At 38.4% G+C, this 22387-nt stretch overlaps 1 protein-coding gene across 1 annotated transcript in view; it reads left to right on the top strand.

Moving 5' to 3' along the window:
• CACNB2 (calcium channel, voltage-dependent, beta 2 subunit) overlaps positions 1 to 22387 on the top strand; it is a 102981-nt gene that overhangs the window by 50687 nt on the left and 29907 nt on the right. The window contains exons 3-8 of the mRNA XM_014946106.1: positions 2293 to 2415; positions 6882 to 7018; positions 8942 to 9018; positions 12839 to 12972; positions 16253 to 16333; positions 16636 to 16694. Coding sequence (XP_014801592.1) covers positions 2293 to 2415; positions 6882 to 7018; positions 8942 to 9018; positions 12839 to 12972; positions 16253 to 16333; positions 16636 to 16694 — 611 coding nt within the window. The remainder of the gene's footprint in view (positions 1 to 2292; positions 2416 to 6881; positions 7019 to 8941; positions 9019 to 12838; positions 12973 to 16252; positions 16334 to 16635; positions 16695 to 22387) is intronic.

Genomic DNA, 22387 nt, shown 5'->3' with positions numbered 1-22387 from the left:
CCAGGGAGGTGGTGGAGTCTCCTTCTCTGGAGACATTCAAACCCACCTGGACACGTTCCTGTGGGACCTGCTCTGGGTGGACCTGCTTTGGCAGGGATTGGACTAGATGATCTTCAGAGGTCCCTTCCAACCCCATGTCATTCTGTGATTCTGTGAGTGCTTGTAGCAACTGAGAGAACTGTAGAGGAGTTGAACTGGAAAAGAATTTGAGCTGCTAGGAAGTAGAGTTACCCATGCTGCGTCAACACTGCAAGGTTTTTAAATTGATGCGGAGGAATCATCAAATCAATCATCAAATTTTATTTTTTACATGATCATAGGACATGACCGTAGGCATTTTAAAAGTGCCTGTTTAAATGATACCAGTTTCAGTTCAGTTCCACTTAACCTGCCTTAAGATTCTTCAGATTTTTCCAGTAATTCTGAAAGAAAGAATGGATGGGATGAAGTCCTTCTCCAATAATTTCCTGACCATCTCTTTGTGCAAATACATATTTAGATCCAGAATACCACATAAACATGAAGCCCATTCTGCAGTCCCCTTCCAGAATTTATTTCTGTTGAAACAGCCTGTTTCACTTCTGGATACAAAGATTCTCTTGCCCCCACTGTTATGAAATAATTTATTGTTTCTCCTTCTAAATTGAAGAGCCTTCCCAGAATGTGCACGTAGATGTAAATTGTTTGACTGTGGTAGTTCATTCAAATACAGGCCTATTTAGGGAGTTTTAAAATCTGCTTTATTGGAACCCTATGGCTTTTACAGCACATTAGACATAAATTAAGCAACAGGGAACCTTCTCTCCCTTTATTTTCAACTGTCTTTTTCCAGCCAGGTGGTATGATATTGTCTTTAGAATTATTTTTATATATCCCTTGTTATTTTATCAGGTATTCTAATGCGGGAGTTTTCTGTCCTCTAGCACTATGCAAGTTGTCAGAGTAATCCTGGATGGAGCAGGTAATCAGAAATTTTTGGTAATCAGAAAAATATAGGACAATTTTTGGGTTCAGGTATTTGGGTTTGCTGTCACAAAGTAGGGGGATGCATTTTCTTATCCTCTTTTTTGAGAATAAATGGAAGCAATTCCTCATGTAGGAAATGAGATTTTTTATTTTTTTTTTTTCGCCTGTCATCTCAGAAAAGTACTATATTTTTAGCCAAGCCGAAGTGATGATGGGTACCAGCTAATAAAGCTAAAATTATTGTCTGGTAAAAGTTTCAGTGTATTTTAAGATGAAAAGTTATGTCATGCCTTCCTCAATCACTCGTGAGCACATCTGAGACTCGGCTCACATCTTTAAAAATATTTTACCAGCCCTATTATGCAGTCTTTAAAAATATTTTACCAGCCCTAAGATGCAGGGACTTCAGACTAGAGCAGCGTGGAAGATCTTGGCTAAAAGTTTAGCCTGGGGTAGGATGATGGTGGGTCCTGGGGATACTGTGTGATACCCTGTGTTGGGACAGCAAGCTCAAAGTGTTGCTTGACGTAGAATAAACCAGAATCAAGGTTGTCCTCTGGTATTCTGGTTCTGCCTCTGAGAAGAAGGTGGCCCCTATAGCTATAGGCTGGGCTGAGTGGGATGGCAGCTTTTACTGTCTGTGCAGAAAGGTGGTCAGCACCTGGTGGGGTGCAAGAGGCTGGTGGCCATCTGTGGGGCGAGGGGAGCCACTGACACGTCCTGCAACTGCTTCTTGAACATAAAACTTGTGAAAATCTTGTTATCAACTACCAGTATAGGTTGTAGTATCAATTACGGGAAGCAGCAAATCTCTCTGTGGCTGGTAGTTGGTAATGACCTGATGATCTGAGGGCACATTACTGTGCTCTCAGAATGGCATTATTGTGAGATGTCTTCTTAGGGGTCACTGACAACTGCTGGCACCAGTCCTTCTAATTTGTGATTTCCCTGAAGACTATTTGAGGGTTGGCACATGCTCCTCTAGCTCTGTGCAAGCACAGCAACAGAACTGCAGGCTAAGCATAGTAGATGGGCTGCCAACTGGTTGATGGTTTCTATTTACTGACTTGACTTATCCCAAATGAATTCAGAGCACTAGTAGCTAGAAAAAAAAATCTTTTATTCTATCGAATGTGTTGATACTAAACAACTGAGGTAAGTAAACTCGATGCTTCATGATGTTTTACAGGGATGCTTTGAGAGTTCACTGTAATTTTTATGATTTTAAAAAAGATAACTTGTGGAAACGGTCTGCTGTGTCTATGTTTCTACATATACGTGTGATTGTGAGGGAAATCTTCATGCTGTTTATCTTTTGTTTTGCAGACAAAACCTGTTGCATTTGCTGTTCGGACAAATGTTGGGTACAGTGCAGCTCACGATGACGATGTTCCAGTCCCAGGCATGGCCATCTCATTTGAGGCTAAAGATTTTCTTCATGTTAAAGAAGTAAGTAAAACTAGAGGGGTAATTCAATCTCTCTTTAAGGGTCTATTTGAGTAATAGTGCTACTATTTCTTAATGTTAGGACAACACTTCACATTGTCAAAGCACTAGACAAATGTTATATAAATAAGGTAACTGTGCATAAGGAACTGAATGTGCTTTGAAATAGTCTTCTTATAAAAGCAATGCCACAAATTCCTTACAATCAAATTAATGACATTTGGAAATCAAGTGATTTTATTCTTCAAAAATCACATATTTAGAGCTTTAAAAACTTCTACATCTGCATATTCAATAATGTAATATTTGTGGGGTTTGCCATTCTAGTACTCTGAGGGTTCATTGTGATTCAGCAGCCAAGGGCCGATTATCTTTTATTTGAGTCACTGATCCTCAGTTAACCCCAAATTCCTCAGGTCTCCTTTTTTTCACTGCAGTTACTTCCCTGGCGCAGACAATATTTTGTTAACAGTTACATACTGAAGAACTGCTGTGATGTTTCAAGATGCACATAGCAACTGTCACAAAAGGCACTTGGCGTTTGCAGCACTGGTTTTCTTTTCCTGCAATTTGGCTTTGAAAATTTTAAATTTTTACAGTTTCAAACACCTCAAGCCATTTTCTTTCTCTGCTTCTTGCAAGGTAGTCCAAAGCAAAGAACTTGGCAACTTTCCCATACAGACCCTCAGCAACCTGCTGTTCTCTTCTGAATGATTCCCTCATTTTACGAGTTTTTCCAGCTTATGGTCATATTCCATTGTGTTTTGCCACGAAATGGTTCATCTGGAAATAGAAATTTATAGCAGAAGAGCTAGAAGGTTAGCTTAAGGTAGAGAGCAGTGTAGCAATACAGTTGAAATTATATATTTGCTCCGTTTTTTAGATTATCGAAAAATCCCTCAGTGGTTATGACTGATGATGCACAATGATTGTACTAGTGCAGGTGCTTTGCCCAAAGCAGCTAACATTCCTAATTCACAGGTAGAAATACAGGTGGACAAAGACTAACAAAACACAAGAAATGAACTTTTAGTGCCTTCATACTGATGACTAATGATCCTAATTTTCTATATCTATTAAAAGCACTAAAAAGGGATAATTTGGATTCAAACCGTATATAGTGAAGGAAATAAGTTTTCTGTCTGATGGTAGTGCAAAAGAATTGCTCTGCTCTGTCTTGTGACAAAAGTAGAGATGAACAGGCACAGGGTCCTGGCGAAAAAAAAAACCCCATCAGCATTCTCTGGTGAGTCTGGGAGCGCTGGAAAATACAGCTCAGTTTGGTTAGATTCAGTGATTTTGTATAGTCATTCATTCCCTGTGCGTTTCTAATGAGCTGGTAATCTCAGACTTCACATCAAGGCTTTCCCCTCTTTCCATATGAAACACAGTGTTAGCAGATTTTCAGCTAAAATTCGTGGGTTTTCTCCTCACAGCACAACTTAAGCTTAGATGTAGGTATGCATGGGAGAAAATGAGGAAGACCAAGTTTCCTGAACTTTTCTGGATCTCCAGAATGCCTTGAATGGAAGCTTACTTAGCTCAGCTGAGCTGTAACACTGTCCATGGCTGCGTGTAGCACTGAGGAATGGGAAAATAGATTAAAGTGTTCTTGCAGCTTCCAGTGGAATGAAACAGGCAGTCTGTGCTAATTGCCTTTACAAATACCCGGTTTTCTTTCTAAGCAGTGAAGGAGAGTTGACTCTCTGGTGGCGTTAGGGCAGAGCTGGGTTGTGTAAGGGACCCTGCACCCGGGCCAGGTGCACCACTGGTTTGGAGAGGTGGGAAAGGACCCACAAGGAGTCAGACTCGGACTCCCTGGTCCTTCGTTTGGCAGTGGCTGTGGCATCTGGGCATGTTAAACCCCTTCAGAAGGGCTCCCTGAGCATCGTCCCTTCCCTGCACAGCCGCGTCCTGCCCCTCCATCTTCAGTGGCTTTGCCCTGCTCGCTCACCAGGTACCGCTCCTTCAGTCATTTCAGTTCTCCCTGTGGTTAATGCTGGGAGAACTGAAATGTCCAAACTTTATTTATATAGATGAAAAGAAAAGAAAACCATATTTGACTATAAAATGCAGCATTGCTTTTATATTTTATACCTAGCTGGTTGCTAGACGTAAAGAAATCTCAGTTAATCTCCAGTAACTTTTCAATGCTGGCCTCGTCTTGGCTGCGAGGAGTGTTCTCCAATTTGTGCTGCTGAGAGGGCTCAAACGAGAAAAGCCTCAGTTCAAAATGTACATGGGCAATGGTGAAAAGTATTGCAGTGATTGAGTGTGAGGGAAATTTATTTTGGTTATTAGGTTGCATTCATTAAAGCTCAGTACATGTAAAGATGAAGGATTCCTTCCTGCATGGAGAACTACGCACTGCGTCATGGACACTCCTGAATCTTTTGAGGCTTTAATGCATGGCTGGAATTCTGCTTTGCATTTAATTCATAGTTGTGTTTCCCCTGGCATTCCAAGCACAGGAGAATTAGGCAATCACTCACCCCAGACAGCCCCTCGAGAGCTGGACACCTCACTGCCAAGACTTCTGCTATTGCTTTTTAAAATTAGACAGTATTACATGTGGGTTTATTTACTTGAAAAAGTATCTTATCCTCCATTTCATGTGATGCAATGCTGATACAGAAGGGGGGGGGGGTATTATTTATTCTTTTTTGTATTTTGTTTGTATTTTATTATTTATTTTTTATTTTATTATGGGGGGGGGGGGGGTTTATTATTTATTCTTTTTTTGTATTTTGTTTATATTTTATTATTTATTATTTATTTTTATTTTATGACGAAGAAAAAATTCCTATGGATTTATCTTTTCTATCAATTCTAATAAAATTAATGTTGTTGCATCTGTTGTACTGTAGGACAGCATAAAAAAGTACTGGCTGTTCAGATTTTAATTTAATGGCGTTTTTTAATTGTTTATCTCCTCCTTTACCAAGTTAATGTAGACTTCATTTATACCATAGAGCAGATCACTATAATGGCAACCTCCATTGACCCAATTACTATAGTCTTCCTCCACCTGTATTATCCTGCAACACATTTAAATGCACTTGCATATCTTAAGTTAGCATTTTGCAGTTAAAGGCTGTGATTTTAAAAACGTGTTTCAGTTTAATAGAGCTTTGAGAAACTGCTATTCCAGAATAGCTCCCTACTAAATGTTGGTATTCTTACTCATAAAGGCATCTCATTGGGTGAGTGTTATGGATCCCCTTATATTTTATGAGCTTAAATGTGCAATTATTTTAATCTTTTATTTTTTATTAAATGTCTTAAATTTGCTTTCAAGCATCACAACATTTCTATAGTAGCCAAAATGAAAGATAGTACTGCAGTTTAGGTTGTGTATCATTGATCCACCAGCATTGTACTCTCGTTGAAATTAATTCCTTTTTATGGGAGCCCACACATTTTACATGTTTTACTCATAACTGCATGCTTGTTAAAGCTACTTATTAAATAATTAAACATACACTATAATATCTACATTCATAGCTTCAGGTTCAAGAAGGCAACTTCTCTTTCCATTCAAATGTTTTCAGTTTCATAAATGATCCAAATGATCCAAAATTCATATTTGACGGTAGTTATTCCCATGGGACTCCTGGAGTATTGCATGTGGGGCCGTACATAGCAGTGACCTATTCTCATCCCAAAATGGGGAATAGATAATAAAGGAAAAATAGTTCTGCTCTACGGACCTTGGCAAAACAAACAAACAAACAAAAAACCCTGTGCGTGTAAGAATAAATATTATTAAGTGAGAGTAGTCATTATCTCATATTTCATATAGCAGAATATCAGTTAATTGGACTATTTTATCCATAAATATCCAGTCCTCGTGGACCTATCATAGGATGGTTCAGATGCAGATCACATGAGCTGTATGCAGCAGAGCATATATAAGCAGCAGAATGTAGTTGTATATCAGAAGATTTTAGTGAGTTCGGTGAAATGGGGGAGTTTGAGAAGTAGGATTTTTTTATTTTAAATAGAGAAATGAATATAACGGAATAAGAAAAGTAGATTATTGCAGAGCTGTAAAAATGGTTGCAGTGGGTAGGAGCAGGTCAGAAGAAAGCTCTGGTGTCCACCAAGGAGAAACAGGAGAGAAAGAAAGCAGCTATTATGTATGGGGGGAAAAGACTGTGAAGCAGAAAAAAATAAAGACGACGAAATGGCTGGAAATAACAGCTGGGGAGAATCATGAAGTCTATGAAGTCTACTTCTGCTTAAGTACTGTAGCATTTTAATAATTTGCAAGGTACAATTATTATAATGTATTTCTGAATATTACTACAATTCTTCATTGCCATAATAACATAGTACTGTGATTAACTGCAGGGAAGAATTACATAAAATGACTTAGCTGCAAATCAAAAATAATAACAAAATGATCCCAAATATAGTAATTTCTTAGTACCTGACTTCTTTTTTTTTTTTTTTTTTTTAATTTGTAGAAATTTAATAATGACTGGTGGATAGGACGGTTGGTAAAAGAAGGCTGTGAAATAGGATTCATACCAAGCCCAGTCAAACTAGAAAACATGAGGCTGCAGCATGAACAAAAGGCAAAACAAGGAAAATTCTACTCCAGGTAATAACAACAAATCATTAAAAATTATAGCATTGACTGTGACACAACTTGGAAGTTAATGTATGATATAGTTGGTTTAATTATTGTAATTGGCAGCTACAAATATTTTGAATCAATGAAGGAAGTAATATTTATTTTTATAGTTAATGACATTGCCATTTGAGAGAGAAAGTAGATATTTAGATTGGTGGTTTGTGGTGGCCTACAATTCTATTTTATTTTCATGAAATATTTGTCAATATACATTGCAGTAAGTACATTTATTATGTGAAAGCACTGTTTTTGACTTAAAAATGGATCTCCCTTATCGGTCTCCCTACATTCTTTAGCATTCGTGATCTACAGTTTCTAAACACTTTTAAAGCTGATTTTAGAAATTACAGGAAATATTAAGGTAGACTTATTTTTAAACTGAAGCCAGTGCCTATTAGTTAGCTCAGGGAAAAAATTCTTCGCTCATGTCAAATTCATTGCCTACAAATACAGCTTTTAAGAATACTGCATTTATTGATGGAAGTTTCATGTCAAGTCATTTGCTGTTTCCAGCTGCAGCCATCATTATATAAAACTAAAGATTCAGTGTGTAAATGTATTGAACAATACTGCAAGATGGTTACAACGTCATCTTTACTGTAGAACTCTTAGAGTAGTTTTCCAGTAAACATCAACACACAGAGAAGCAAATGCCACTTGCTTCCCTTTGGGCAGGTAGGAAAAAAATATTTCCAGTATGTCTGAGTGGGATAGACCTGGAATTGAGAAAACTGCTGGGAAACGTTTGGGAAGCCAGAAAAGCTTTCCTACTTCAATAGGAAGGGCGGAAGTGTTTGAAGAGCACGTCTATGCTAGGAGGAGACCATGATGCTGCAGTGCTCAGCCACATTCCCCAGCTGGGAAATGCCTTTCCTGTGAGAGTGGTGTCCTCAGGAGGAGGACGTCAGGTTCCTCATTCCTCTTGTGACGCTTCTGATGCAGCCAAATTTGACCCAATGTGTCGGTCCCTTTCCAAATTGTGAAGGCTTCCATTCTCCGGAACTTCTCCCTGGAGATAACACTGTCCAACACCACAAATGCATTTACTTAGTGCTTATTAATATTTTAAGATTGCGAAAGTGGAAACTAGTACTGTCACATGAATTATTTGAAGAGTAAAGTAGCTTTTCGTACATTTTTCTCAGTGCTTTTCACGTTATGATAACTGAAATAAAATGACTAAAAATATTGTTTCATTTTCACAACTTGGATAGGTTTCCACAAAGCAGAGCTTGACAAAACCCTAGACTGCTTTGTCTTTCTTTGAGAGACTTTTTTTTTTTTTATTAAGTGCTACTTTGTAGACGGGTTGATGTGGTGCTGGGAGGTCTGGTTTAGTGATGATGCTCCTTGTTTGTTGTGTGGGTGTCTATTTTTGTCAGTTAGGTTGACGGTTGGACAAGATGATCTTTAAGGTCCCTTCCAACCTAGAAGATTCTGTGATTCTGTGATTCTGTATTGAGACAACAAAATAATTTGTCCTTTAATTAAATGGAAAAGGTGTTAAGCAAACACACTATCATTTTCATTAAGGAGCTATCAATAACTCCTCTGTTAAAGCAAACAGATATGCTCACTGTCTTGAGAATTGCTCTTAATAATGAGTAGTAATAATTACGTATCAGCCATATTAAAAATTGGGTTGCATTAAGATCCTGAGGAAGTGACAGCATATGCAGCAGAAGGAGATTGCCCAGCAGAACAGGGAGCGTGATGGATTTTTGCAGTTCCTCAAAATGTACAAATGTTTTGCGGAAGATGTGTATTTTATAACTGCTGTCAGAGATACTGTTTGTCTCTTGGCTTCGTTTAGAAGGCAGGTAATAAATAAGCTACAATAAATACTGAGAAAGCTATGAAACTTCAAACTAATTTGTTGCTTTACTCCAGTAAATCAGGAGGAAACTCTTCATCCAGTTTGGGTGACATCGTTCCTAGTTCCAGAAAATCGACGCCTCCATCATCTGGTGAGTAGGTCACGAACCCGTTGGTTTCCAGACTCATACATCTAATCTGTTAAAATTTGTATACATTTAGACCCAATTTTCATATTTCCTGTGCTTCCCACCTATAGGTTGGGTGGTTGCATTGCCCTGTAAGGCTGGTTTGGGTAGGTTTGAAGCAGCAGAGTCAATGCCAGTGAGTTCAGGCAATGATAGGGCTGTTAACAATCCACAACATTCCCTCTTCACTTTTACCATGGTGTTTTATAGCAAAGACATAATAAAATGATGAGACTGCGTTCCAATAGGATAGTTTGAGGCATGGTCTGGTCTGAGCACTCCTACTGAACAAGAAATACCTTCTGGTACAGGAGAAAATACGGCAATAAGAATAAAAACTCCCAAAAGGTTTCTGCAGTAGCTTCAAGAATGGCATAATTTTATAATAACAGGAACTTTTAGTTTCACAATTCTCGTGATGAGGATGTGCTTCACACAATTCTAGAGTACTGGATATTTTTTGCCTTTTGTGACAATTTTTTGACAGATACTGGTTTCTATTTAGAGCACCAACAGACAGATTTAACTTTAGTTAGGTTGGATTCAAAAGGTATGAAGCAAATCCATGGCAAGTTGGTGGAAGAAACTGGCAGTAACTCCTTGAAAAAAGCATATCAGAAGAATACCCCACCCCAAAAAAAGAAAAGTACACTTTGAATACCCAAAATCAGAAAATATTAACGAGCGTTGCTAGTGCCTTGTGTACTGAGGCAAAGACTTGTATTTTCTAGTCATATTAGTTTGTATGAAGCCTCGTCTACAGAACAGGCATCTTAAAATGATCCTGAAATTTTTAAACTATTTACATGGACATTAAGAGAGAGACAGAAGATTTCAATCAAGTTATGTTCATTTGATTAAATTAATTGAAAAATATATCTGTCTTTCTTGTGAAACCATAAATTTGTTTGTAAAAACAAACTTTATTACAATTGCAGTTTATCAAAATTCCACTTAAGTTCCATACCTCCCTTTTTTACTGGAAAATATATTTTTAGTTTATTAATATGTGTCCATCACAAGCCTGTAGAACGCACCTGAATCTTCTATTTTACGATGACTTCAAACTGTCATATTTACTTTTCCGGCCCACTTTTTGAATGACTGCATTTTTGCAGTAGAAACTCTCCATGGACCTATGTTGTAATTTTATAGTTAGAGCATATGAAATGCTATAATATTTTTTTATCCTAAAAAAGCTTGGACATACAAAATTTTCATAATGTTGCACAGAACTTAGATGTAAGAGAAAGGGCAGCATAGTTTGGTTACCAATGGACTGATTGCTAGTGATGCTGTAATTTTCAGTGCATTGAGTTATTTCTTCAGGCAGTAGTTTTCAGAAGCCTGTTTTTCTGGAGAAAGAAGAAAATCTGGTTTAGATTTATTTAGTTATGTTGAAGATTTGGAGAACATTTGAGTAGTGTACATTACCTTATTCTGTGATCTTAACATTTTGGGTCTGCAGTTGTTGGGATTTTTGCTTAGTTTAAGACATCCTAAAAAGGGTGAAAGAGGCATAGTTTGTGACTAAGACAAGAACTCAAGTGACTTTGAAATGTAGTTCAATTATTATTCCCAGGCCTCCTCTTTTTGAAGTTATAATACATGATAAATACAAAAATTATTTAATGACTTGAAGAGATGATTGTAAGTGAATAAGTTAACTTCAATTTTTCATTTTGAGTTGGGGATTTTTTTTCAATGTTAACTAATGCCACAAAACAAAAAAAAAAACCCAAACAAGATGAAGAACCACTGAAAAACAAATGAAAAGGAGGCTCATAGCCATTATAATAATCAATATTGTATTGATAGATTAATCAACCCATACAGTCCTCATGGGCCACCAAACAGGATGATGATAATGTTAAAAATGATTTTGAAAAAAGCCAGTGAAGTAATGATAACTAACAGTACAAGAGCAAGCATAGAGGATGTTAATACAGTGAGAAGACTGGGAATGAAAAAGGAGATATCGATACCTAGCTGATCAAATGCTGCATTTCTTTTTTTACAGGAAAAGCCTAACAACCCTGACTTTTTTTTTTACTGATGATTTTAGTTGAACACAGAACCGAAGGAGTTTTAATATGCCTTATTATGAGTGATTTATAGCATCTGTGCTGGCCTGTATTCAAGAAAAGATAATATGTTCTTTTTATACTTATGAAGAGGATGAAGGAACAGTGATGCTAGAAGAAAATGTTACGTGGTTTCTGTGGCTGTTTTTAGGAGCAGGAGTATAGAAACAGGCTGTGGATCTGCTCAGGCTTTCCTGGCAAGGGCAGGCTTGAGTTCTGTAACTCAAGGATTGTCAGGCGTCATGGCATCAGATCTGTGGATAATTCAAATGGGAAAATATACTTTACTCAAACAGGAGAGATCACTGTCCCAAGTGTCTCATAAATCAGTGGCTGCACGTAAGCTTGGCAGAAATATTTATTTGTTGCATAATTTAATAGCACATGCTGCTGCATTAGTTGATGTCCCACTCGTCAAGCAGCTGAAAGCAGGTCACTAAGGTGGTTTCATAATAGTTTGCAATGATTAATCACGGGTTTGGATCAAGTCAATGCAAATGATACTGCTTGCAGATGTATTTAGAGATAGATCCCGTTTGACATAATGGCATGGCCAGATGAGCTCGTGTGAGCGGTGCGGGGCAAGAGGATCTTTACACACCAGGGTGATGTTGTACAGCATGTTTGTGGATTGCTTTTGTGTATCTGCTTGCTTAATGAAGAATAATTTAATACGTTACTTAAGGTCAGGATTAAGGGCTGTAAACAAGAAAGCTTCCTCTTTGTGGTTTGGTTTGGTTCAGATGTAGTTAGCAGGTTGGATTCAGCATTCAGGATAACCTGGCTTTGCATTTTGAAAATATATTTATTTATGGGTTTATGATGATTTTTTGCTTAAACTGTTGTTACTTGCTGAAAAGGGTAAATATTTTCTATTTATGCTATAACCATCACGTACTGTATATTCTTTGGGGGTAGAGGTTGAACAGCAGTGCTTTACTGTATTCACTCCCATTTTGCCCTGCCTACATCCTCCAGCTTTACAACAGGATCCACGTCTCTGAGACAAGCTGGGATCAATTTCCTCTCTTCTGCTACCCATTCTTTTTAGTTTTCACTGTTAGTATGTCTGTTTTTATTATTTTTAATAAATTTATATAATGATCACTGTGCATTTTTAGTTAAAATGGGTAAAAATGCCAATTGTAGTCCACCCTGAGATAAAAGTAGATATTATTGTACCAGTATCAGGCTGATTTTGTCTTCAAAGGTAACTTCCTTTGGTTCCTTAACTTCCTATAGACATCTCAAATTTCAGTTGTTGATACCCACTTTGAATCAATGTTCGTTGCTATAAAGTAATTCAAATGTTGGCCAAGTTCTGTTATTTACAATGGTGAAAGTCTTTTCTATTCCAGTGAACTAGTTTGGATTTACACTGGTGTAACAAGAAAGAAATTGGCCATTTCTCTGTTTCGCAAGAGTAATTCTGTGTATGTCTGAGTAGCTGCGTAAATGGGGATCAGAGGAAAATGCTGTAGTAGCTGTTACAGATTGCCTTCTGTCTTCTAATCCTAATGTATTGCACCTTTAAATTTATCCCTTTATTTTATTGTGTTTTTTACTCACGGTTGATTTTTAATTTTTTTATTTATTTATTACTCTGGACAGTTTTATTTTTCTTTACCTATTATTTCCTTTTTAACCTCTCTTTACTTTCCCTGTCATCTGATAATTCTGAATTGTTTGTCTGTATATAGCTATAGACATAGATGCCACTGGCTTAGATGCAGAAGAAAATGATATTCCAGCAAACCATCGCTCCCCCAAACCCAGTGCAAACAGTGTCACATCACCCCACTCCAAAGAGAAAAGAATGCCCTTCTTTAAGAAGGTAACACCGACTTCCAAGCTCCCATCTGTCCACCTGCTCACCTGCACTGCGTCACATTTCTAGTCCTGTTAAGTGTCTGCGTCCTTTGACAAGCCAATAACATGCATGCTTTGTTGTTCTTTGTTTCTTTTCCATGCTGCTGTAGCTAAGCAGAAGCAGAAATCGGTAAGTTTATATCCACATTACCTGTGTCTATCCTGCCCCTGGCATCAGGAGCGTTATTATCCTAGATTAACAATGCAGCTCTTCTAGAATTAAGGAAGAAATTGTATCAAACTGGGAGCGGATCCAGTACCTGAAAACAAACAGCCTCAAGTTCAGTGCCTCCGTGAAACTCTGCTGCAGTACTTATCCTTTTTGATGGAATAAGAGGACATAGGCCTTCTGAAAGTTTGAGCAATGTATTTCTAAAAAATCCATATAATGCATCTCTCTAGTGTATGTTTATTCTTTCTATCTGAGTTCTTTTCCCCTTACAATTGAAATCATTATTGGAATCTGATCAGACACTCAGATTGTACTTAGAAAACAAATAGTCAAAATCATTGTATTTTTAATTTAGTGTTTAAGCTTCTAATTCTGTAAGTGCAGAATCTGCAGGTGAACTAGACCAGTGGAAAACAGCAGACTTGTTTTGACAGTTTACTTTGAGTTTTTCTTGTTGTCATGTATAAATTATCAGCCAAATGTTCTTGCCATCCATCAGTCGGGCTTTTTTAGTATCTCAGCTATTGGAAATGGTACTGGTGCTTCCCAGGAGAGCCCGTGTCTCTCCACAGATAACCCAGATAGCTACAGAATTATGCAATTGGCATCCTGTTGCAGCAAACTGCAATATTCTTCTAGGATCTTTGCTGGCAGAAGTTATCAAGACTTTAGGTAGCAGCCGACCTATAAGTGAAATACCACATTTCTACCCTTTTTTTTAATTTTAAATCTTTAATCTTTATATCTCTTATTTGTGTTTATTTTATTTTAACCACTCAAATCTGCAGGTAACAACAGACTGTTACAGTGCTTATAAGCAGTGCCAAGTGACACTGTTGCCCATGCTGTGGATGCTCTCATGTTTAGTACATAAAACATTTTTTCTCTCCCTCCTTTCTTCTTGAACTCTTTTAAACAATACTGGATCGTTTCCAAGGTCACCAGTATTTGCTTCAGTAGGGTCTGTTAAGTACTGTGTCATTCACAGCCCTCTATGGAAATCAACAGCAGTTTCTTGCTTCTGAGTAATTTCTTATTTAATCATATTTATAACCAAGTATAAGTGCTAGGGAAGAATAATACATGTTGACATGTATTGGATTCTACCTGCTTAAGCACCTTTTGAAGATGTAGCTTCTAGAGGAACCACCTTGGGCCTGGATGGTGGCTAGTCCCATCTCTTGTCATTCTCTGGTGCCTCTTTTCTTCCATATCAAAATCATTACCGGTTATAGTCGGTTTTGTAATACTGACATTGACAGTAAATGCTGGATGGGCATCCCAAACTAATCATACAGAGTCGAACCACTGAACAGAAGCTGTATGGCCAAAACTATGCTAGTTTTTATTTCACATTCATATTTGAACTTGCATCTGCAAGTGAAACCTGTATAGCTCAATGCCAGGCCCTTAGAAAATACTAGATTCTGTAATGCTGAGTTAAAGAACTTTAATGCTTCCATTAAGTCACTTTTACTCAATTTTCTGCTGACAACTTCATTACTTCAATCTGTAAAGGTGAGACAAAAAAAAATGTCTGTTTCGACAGAACAGATTTTTTAAATACCCAATATTCCATCAAATGAGGTAATTTCTGTGCTTTCCCTATTTTTGAAGTAACTGGTTAAATTCTGGCATGAATACCTTGGGTTGAGTCAGCCACGTTAAGACAAAGATCTGTTGCATCAGGACCCTCATGTTATAAGCAGTTATGTTCTGTAATGAATTTTTCTTGGGCTCTGTCTCTGATATGCTGATCAGATTATTAGTAATATTAGCAAGAGCAGTGGAGGGCTGCAGTTTGACACTGGCACAGCATAATTGCTGGGTTTTGCTTTGAAATGTGTTGAGTCAGATTCTGCATTGTGTGAAATTAATTTATTTCACATGCTTATGATGCCTTGGGCACTGGTATTCATTCTTTTGGTACTAATTAACTGGTGAAGCTACAGGTAACAAAAAAATAAGATGAATTAACGTTGAAAAACATCTACAAAAACGTTTTCCATGCTTTAGACTGCTTTAGACTGCTGCTTGTGTAGCATTTTGTGCTGTCACTGTATTAATGTCTGTCTGTGTTTTTGTGTTTTGGAATGTATATACTTATTTTAATGTTATTGTGAAACACCTTGGGATACATTGAGTACGGAAACAATGAGCAATGACTGTATTCTGTGATCTTGACTGATGTATTTGTACTATGTAGGCATCTGAAAAATAGATCTGGCATACTTTTTTCCATATCACCCACTCGTTCTTGGGTTTGGATTTCAATCTCTTTTTTTCCCCAAGACAAAGATAAAGCGAACCCTCCTTTATAAACAAAAAAACTCTTTCTGATAAGAATTTTTTTATAAATGGTACATGATACATCAGTAAGTAATTTGGTGAATATCGTACTAACAGAATCCATTCTTGGGCGGTGACGGGAACTTCCCAAAGTGGAAGGAGTGTTATCCCAAGCTCTGTTTATTAAAATTTTCTATAAATACTAACTTGATCAGTCATTATTTTGATTTCATTTGCAAGTGAATTGCGGATGCAAATGTGGAAGTCAGACTTAGAGTGCTCCCGTGGGAATTTGCAGTGGTGTCACAATGTTTTGTCAAGCAGTAGGCAGATCTGGATGTAAAAAGAGATGGGTTATGCTTCTCTTCTCCCTTCTTATTTTATTTTTCTCATTCATAATGTGCCTACATAAAATTTTGGTGGAAAACAGATGTCACAGCCCTAGAGTCACTCGTTTCAAGTCATTAACTATTGGAAATAACTTCTTCAATTAACCGGTTAGGAATTATGGAGTGGGACATGTGAATGTCTCCAGAATAACAGTTTTCCAGAGCAAATATGAAAACAGTAAGAAAACCAAAAGTATTCAAATAAAAACTTTTTCAAATGAAGTCTCCGAACCTGTTATGTCCTTATCTTGTACTACTGTTTTGGGGGGAAAATGAACGAATCCTTAATTCCTGTGTTGGTGACATCACTGGAAATTCAGAGTTCCTAATATTGTAAGTAATGTGTAACACTGTCTCTGGGCGCTGCGATGCTGAAAGCTGTTTCTGTTTTGCAGACAGAGCACATCCCTCCCTATGATGTAGTGCCTTCTATGCGACCAGTAGTTTTAGTGGGGCCTTCTCTGAAGGGATATGAGGTAAGTGATTGTTGTGAATGGTTTTAGTTTGCCAAAAATAAATGAATGTTCAAAGGTAGTTAAGCTGAATAACATAATTTATTACATTATTATTATTACAAAAATCTAAACTGTTTTTCTTCTACTAGAGAGCTGCTTACATGTATGCTACTTCCTATCAGAATTCAGATTAAGGATAAATTACGTTCCAATCCTATTTTTCAGAGATAAGATTTACTTTCAACTTTATTACATATTATTATTAGCATCAAGTATTGTGGATTCCCTGTGTAATTATTAATTTGTTGTTTATTTGCTTCTAGGTAACAGATATGATGCAAAAAGCATTATTTGACTTTTTAAAACATAGATTCGAAGGGCGGTAAGTACTCTGAAATGCTCATCTACTTGAATTCAGGTCCTGTTTAGATACTACCAGGCTTTTAAGAAGAAATAATAACATTATTGGAAAAATATGTGTAGAAAATTAGGAACGGGAGTGTTGAGTGGACAATAGTGCTTCCTTAGCAGGGCACACTCAGGCTGTATTGCAGTGGGATGTATTCAGGATTGTATATTTGTTGAGAGTGGAAGAAATGATGCCTTCTAGTTCATGACTGACATTTATACTCCAGATCGCTAGATATTTATCTACAGATTTAAGGAATATGTACTATTTAAAAAATCTTTTTTTTAAGTATTTTTAAGGTATATCTATTTGGACAGGCTGGAGAGGTGGGCTCAGGTAAACCTCATGAGGTTCAACACGGTAAAGTGCAGGGTTCTGCACCTGGGCTGGAATAATCCTCCCCATCAGTACAGACTGGGGGTGAGGTATTAGGAAGCAGCCCTGAGGAAAGGGACTTCTGGGTACTGGTGGACAAGAAGCTGGACATGAGCAGGCAGTGGGCACTTGCAGCCCAGAAGGCCAATCCCATCCTGGGCTGCATCAAAAGATGCGTTTGCCAGCAGGTCCAGAGAGGTGATTCTGCCACTTTACTCTGCTCTGGTGAGACCTCACCTGGAGTATTGTGTGCAGGTCTGGAGCCCTCAATATAAGAAGGACATGGACCTGATGGAGCAGGTCCAGAAGAGGGCCACAAGGATGATTGGGGGGGCTGGAGCACCTCTGCTACGAGGACAGGCTGAGGGAGCTGGGGTTGTTCAGCCTGGAGAAGAGGAGGCTCCGGGGAGACCTAATAGCAGCCTTCCAGTACCTGAGGGGGGCCTACAGGAAGGCTGGGGAGAACCTGTTTACAAAGGCTGTCAATGACAGAACAAGGGGTAATGGCTTTAAACTGGAGAAAAGCAGATTTAGATTGGAGATTAGGAACAAGTTCTTTACTGTGAGGGTGGTGGAGCACTGGAACAGGTTGCCCAGGGAGGTGGTTGAGGCCCCATCCCTGGAGATATTCAAGGAGAGGCTCGACGAGGCCCTGGGGAACCTGGGCTAGTTGGGGGTGTCCCTGCTGACTGTGGGGGGGTTGGACTAGATGCCTTTGAAGGTCCCTTCTGACCCAGATGATTCTATGATTCTATGATTAATGCTTCTTGGGTTTTATGCAAGCTGATGAGGGCAACCGTTCCACCTCAGCTCTAGTTGCTTACAGTGGCATCTAACTTTGATACAAGAGGGATACAAGATTCAGACTGTCTAATGTACATAATTGTCAAGCTCGTGGGAGCTAGGTTTGACAGTAGTGCTAGACTATGTAATGGGAAGTCTCTAAAGGACTGCTAGTGGGAGGTCAGTCCCCCACCTTGCCGAAGTGTGGTCACCCTTGGTTGCAGACAGGTTGCACTCTGCTGGGTTTTGATCTGTGTGCTGTCACAGCCTGTTCCCCACAGTGTTCTCAGCAAGGTCCGATCTGATTTGTATTCGGGCCTCCAGGCATTACTGTAGCACAAGTGTCAAATGATAATCCGTCTCTAAAAGCAGCAGCATGTTCTGTAATTCAAACATGGACCAGAAACATCAGGTGGATTCTCCGCATGTGATTATATTGCTCTTGGATCAGGCCCCAGATTAATATGTGCAAGTGGGTTGACATTCAGGGGGGCGAAATTGAGAAAATGGTAAGGTCTTGTTATAATATCTGTAACTTCAATGAATGTTCTATTTTTATTTTGGAAGTGGGCAGTGCAGTAAGACTCTTCTATCTGTCCTGGTTCTATCAAACTTTCAAGAGGGAGCTTGAAGTTTTCCGTCGATAGCTTTGGCTCTTTGACATTGTGGTTCAAGCTGTTGGATTTTCTCAGTCAGAATGATGATGTTGAGACCTAACCACTTAGTAGTCCATCTTTATATTAGTCAGGGTTGTCAAATCTTAGATATATACCTTCAGAAATGGAAGTTAACAGAAGTGTTGCAAGCAGAAAAAGTTGTTATGTCTTTATGTCTTAAGGTTTAGAGCATATCTAATTTTCACTTGTAGATCCAGTTGTGGCAGGGTGAATCCATAAATACTCTCAATACAACAGATTTGAAGCATCCCAAACTTCAGCAGCAATCTGAATTGGTACTCAAGGTCCTCACCAAATTTGTTCAGGAGATTCTGAGATTCATGCTCCTGCTTTCACTGCCACTCTGCTGCCAAGCTGACTCCACTCTCATGGAAATTGTTTCATTACATGAACATCCATACCCTTTGCTTTGAGAGCAGACTTGTTCTCCCTGGTGTTGCATATCTCAAAAGACATTAAAATGACCTTAAAAAGATGCTTAAAGATCTTAAAATGAAAAATAGCATTTTTAGGCTGATAAATCTATCTTAGTTTACTATATCATAATTGCATTTGAAAAAGGGAAAAATTATTTTCTATTTCATGTAGGAAGGAAGACTGCTAGGAAAGAAAAAAAAATCCAAAACAAAAAAAACCCAAAAAGCGGTAAAAGTTTGTGGTGTTCACCAATTAGCAAATAAAAATGAGTACCTCAAATTACATAATGGATTTAATTTTAAGACTATGGGTTATCTGTGAGGAGCTGTGCCAGAAACCACAATCTTTGGGCATGTTTTTAGCTTAAGTTAAATCATGCCTAAATTTCTAAAATGATGTTACTAATCAGTATTGTGCAAATAATTCTCTTTTTCCATATTAACTGCTGGCTTTGTTATATTTTGTAGGGTTTTAGATAAAAATACCCACGTGTTGAGCTCATTGGGAAATGACCCATTGGTTACATCTCAGATGAACAGCGTGTGACTGTGCTTGCTAGAGAGGAGCCCTCCCCGTCCTTAGCAAATCCATTTCCTCCTTTTAAATTGCAAGTAAATTCATACAAGGAAGAACAGGGGCATATCATCAGTCTGAATTAACCTTCAGCACTGGAAAAATGTGACCCCTAAACCTCATTAGACCAGAGAGTCGGAAAGGGAATTTATCCAAAGGGTGCATTTTGACCCTGCAAAGCAAAACAAACCGAGTTAACTGTTTTCCTAGGAAGAAGAATATGCAGAAGGTTATGTAGCAGGTCAGTGCAAACAACTGGAAGTAACCACTTCTTTCTTGGCTCATCTTTGCTCATAAACACTAAACCAAGCCTGCCAGATACTCAGCTCAGAGTTTTCATCTGCTTGCTTCTCTGTGTTGCAGTCCACATTTTTGGGTGGACAGCATATTGCTGGATCTTTCTGGAAAATTATAGGTAACTCTTGCACTCTGTTAAAAAACGTAGGCTAGTAAACGGAACAGTAAAAATAAGAGTTATGTGGCTGTACTAGTTTCCCTGCTAAGCCTTACCTTTACCTGTTAACACTCCATAACCCTATACATCTTACAGGTGTGCTTAAATAAGCCTGGTTGTTGTTCAGTAGCTTTCAACAAATTAATCAAAATTAGGGAGAGGAGCAACCAGCCTATTCATACTGAAGTTACCGGTGCAAAGTCTAACCATATGAGGCCGGGGAAGTCCCATCTTCTGCAGCTTGGCTCTGACCTCCTCCTGCCTCCCCTCTCTCCAGACACGTGTAGCTTTGCAGCCAGTGGTCATACTACATTTTGGTACTGTGCAGAAAGGGGGATGCCTTATCACTATCTGTCCTGGTTCTATCAAACTTTCAAGAGGGAGCTTGAAGTTTTCCGTCAATAGCTTTGGCTCTTTGACATTGTGGTTCAAGCTGTTGGATTTTCTCAGTCAGAATGATGATGTTGAGACCTAACCACTTAGTAGTCCATCTTTATATTAGTCAGGGTTGTCAAATCTTAGATATATACCTTCAGAAATGGAAGTTAACAAAATAGTAAGTGTTGCAAGCAGAAAAAGTTGTTATGTCTTTATGTCTTAAGGTTTAGAGCATATCTAATTTTCAGTTGTAGATCCAGTTGTGGCAGGGTGAATCCATAAATACTCTCAATACAACAGATTTGAAGCATCCCAAACTTCAGCAGCAATCTGAATTGGTACTCAAGGTCCTCACCAAATTTGTTCAGGAGATTCTGAGATTCATGCTCCTGCTTTCACTGCCACTCTGCTGCCAAGCTGACTCCACTCTCATGGAAATTGTTTCATTACATGAACATCCATACCCTTTGCTTTGAGAGCAGACTTGTTCTCCCTGGTGCTGCATATCTCAAAAGACATTAAAATGACCTTAAAAAGATGCTTAAAGATCTTAAAATGAAAAATAGCATTTTTAGGCTGATAAATCTATCTTAGTTTACTATATCATAATTGCATTTGAAAAAGGGAAAAATTATTTTCTATTTCATGTAGGAAGGAAGACTGCTAGGAAAGAAAAAAAAATCCAAAACAAAAAAAACCCAAAAAGCGGTAAAAGTTTGTGGTGTTCACCAATTAGCAAATAAAAATGAGTACCTCAAATTACATAATGGATTTAATTTTAAGACTATGGGTTATCTGTGAGGAGCTGTGCCAGAAACCACAATCTTTGGGCATGTTTTTAGCTTAAGTTAAATCATGCCTAAATTTCTAAAATGATGTTACTAATCAGTATTGTGCAAATAATTCTCTTTTTCCATATTAACTGCTGGCTTTGTTATATTTTGTAGGGTTTTAGATAAAAATACCCACTTGTTGAGCTCATTGGGAAATGACCCATTGGTTACATCTCAGATGAACAGCGTGTGACTGTGCTTGCTAGAGAGGAGCCCTCCCCGTCCTTAGCAAATCCATTTCCTCCTTTTAAATTGCAAGTAAATTCATACAAGGAAGAACAGGGGCATATCATCAGTCTGAATTAACCTTCAGCACTGGAAAAATGTGACCCCTAAACCTCATTAGACCAGAGAGTCGGAAAGGGAATTTATCCAAAGGGTGCATTTTGACCCTGCAAAGCAAAACAAACCGAGTTAACTGTTTTCCTAGGAAGAAGAATATGCAGAAGGTTATGTAGCAGGTCAGTGCAAACAACTGGAAGTAACCACTTCTTTCTTGGCTCATCTTTGCTCATAAACACTAAACCAAGCCTGCCAGATACTCAGCTCAGAGTTTTCATCTGCTTGCTTCTCTGTGTTGCAGTCCACATTTTTGGGTGGACAGCATATTGCTGGATCTTTCTGGAAAATTATAGGTAACTCTTGCACTCTGTTAAAAAACGTAGGCTAGTAAACGGAACAGTAAAAATAAGAGTTATGTGGCTGTACTAGTTTCCCTGCTAAGCCTTACCTTTACCTGTTAACACTCCATAACCCTATACATCTTACAGGTGTGCTTAAATAAGCCTGGTTGTTGTTCAGTAGCTTTCAACAAATTAATCAAAATTAGGGAGAGGAGCAACCAGCCTATTCATACTGAAGTTACCGGTGCAAAGTCTAACCATATGAGGCCGGGGAAGTCCCATCTTCTGCAGCTTGGCTCTGACCTCCTCCTGCCTCCCCTCTCTCCAGACACGTGTAGCTTTGCAGCCAGTGGTCATACTACATTTTGGTACTGTGCAGAAAGGGGGATGCCTTATCAGTAATTCTTGCAACAGTATGAGTTAGAGAAGGTTTCTTTTCAGTTCACACTGTGCAAAGCATACCGTGATACCGTGCAGCTGAGGAGTACTTGTTTCTCTGTAGCCTTAGCCGTCTTCTGGTGTTAAATGAGTCTCTCCCCATATCCCTGCAAGA

Source organism: Calidris pugnax, unplaced genomic scaffold (genome assembly GCF_001431845.1).
Source record: "Calidris pugnax isolate Ruff unplaced genomic scaffold, ASM143184v1 scaffold19, whole genome shotgun sequence".
Classification (NCBI taxonomy): Eukaryota; Metazoa; Chordata; class Aves; order Charadriiformes; family Scolopacidae; genus Calidris; species Calidris pugnax.
The sequence above is the reverse complement of the archived record's forward strand: the minus strand, read 5'-3'. Positions and strand labels throughout refer to the sequence as shown.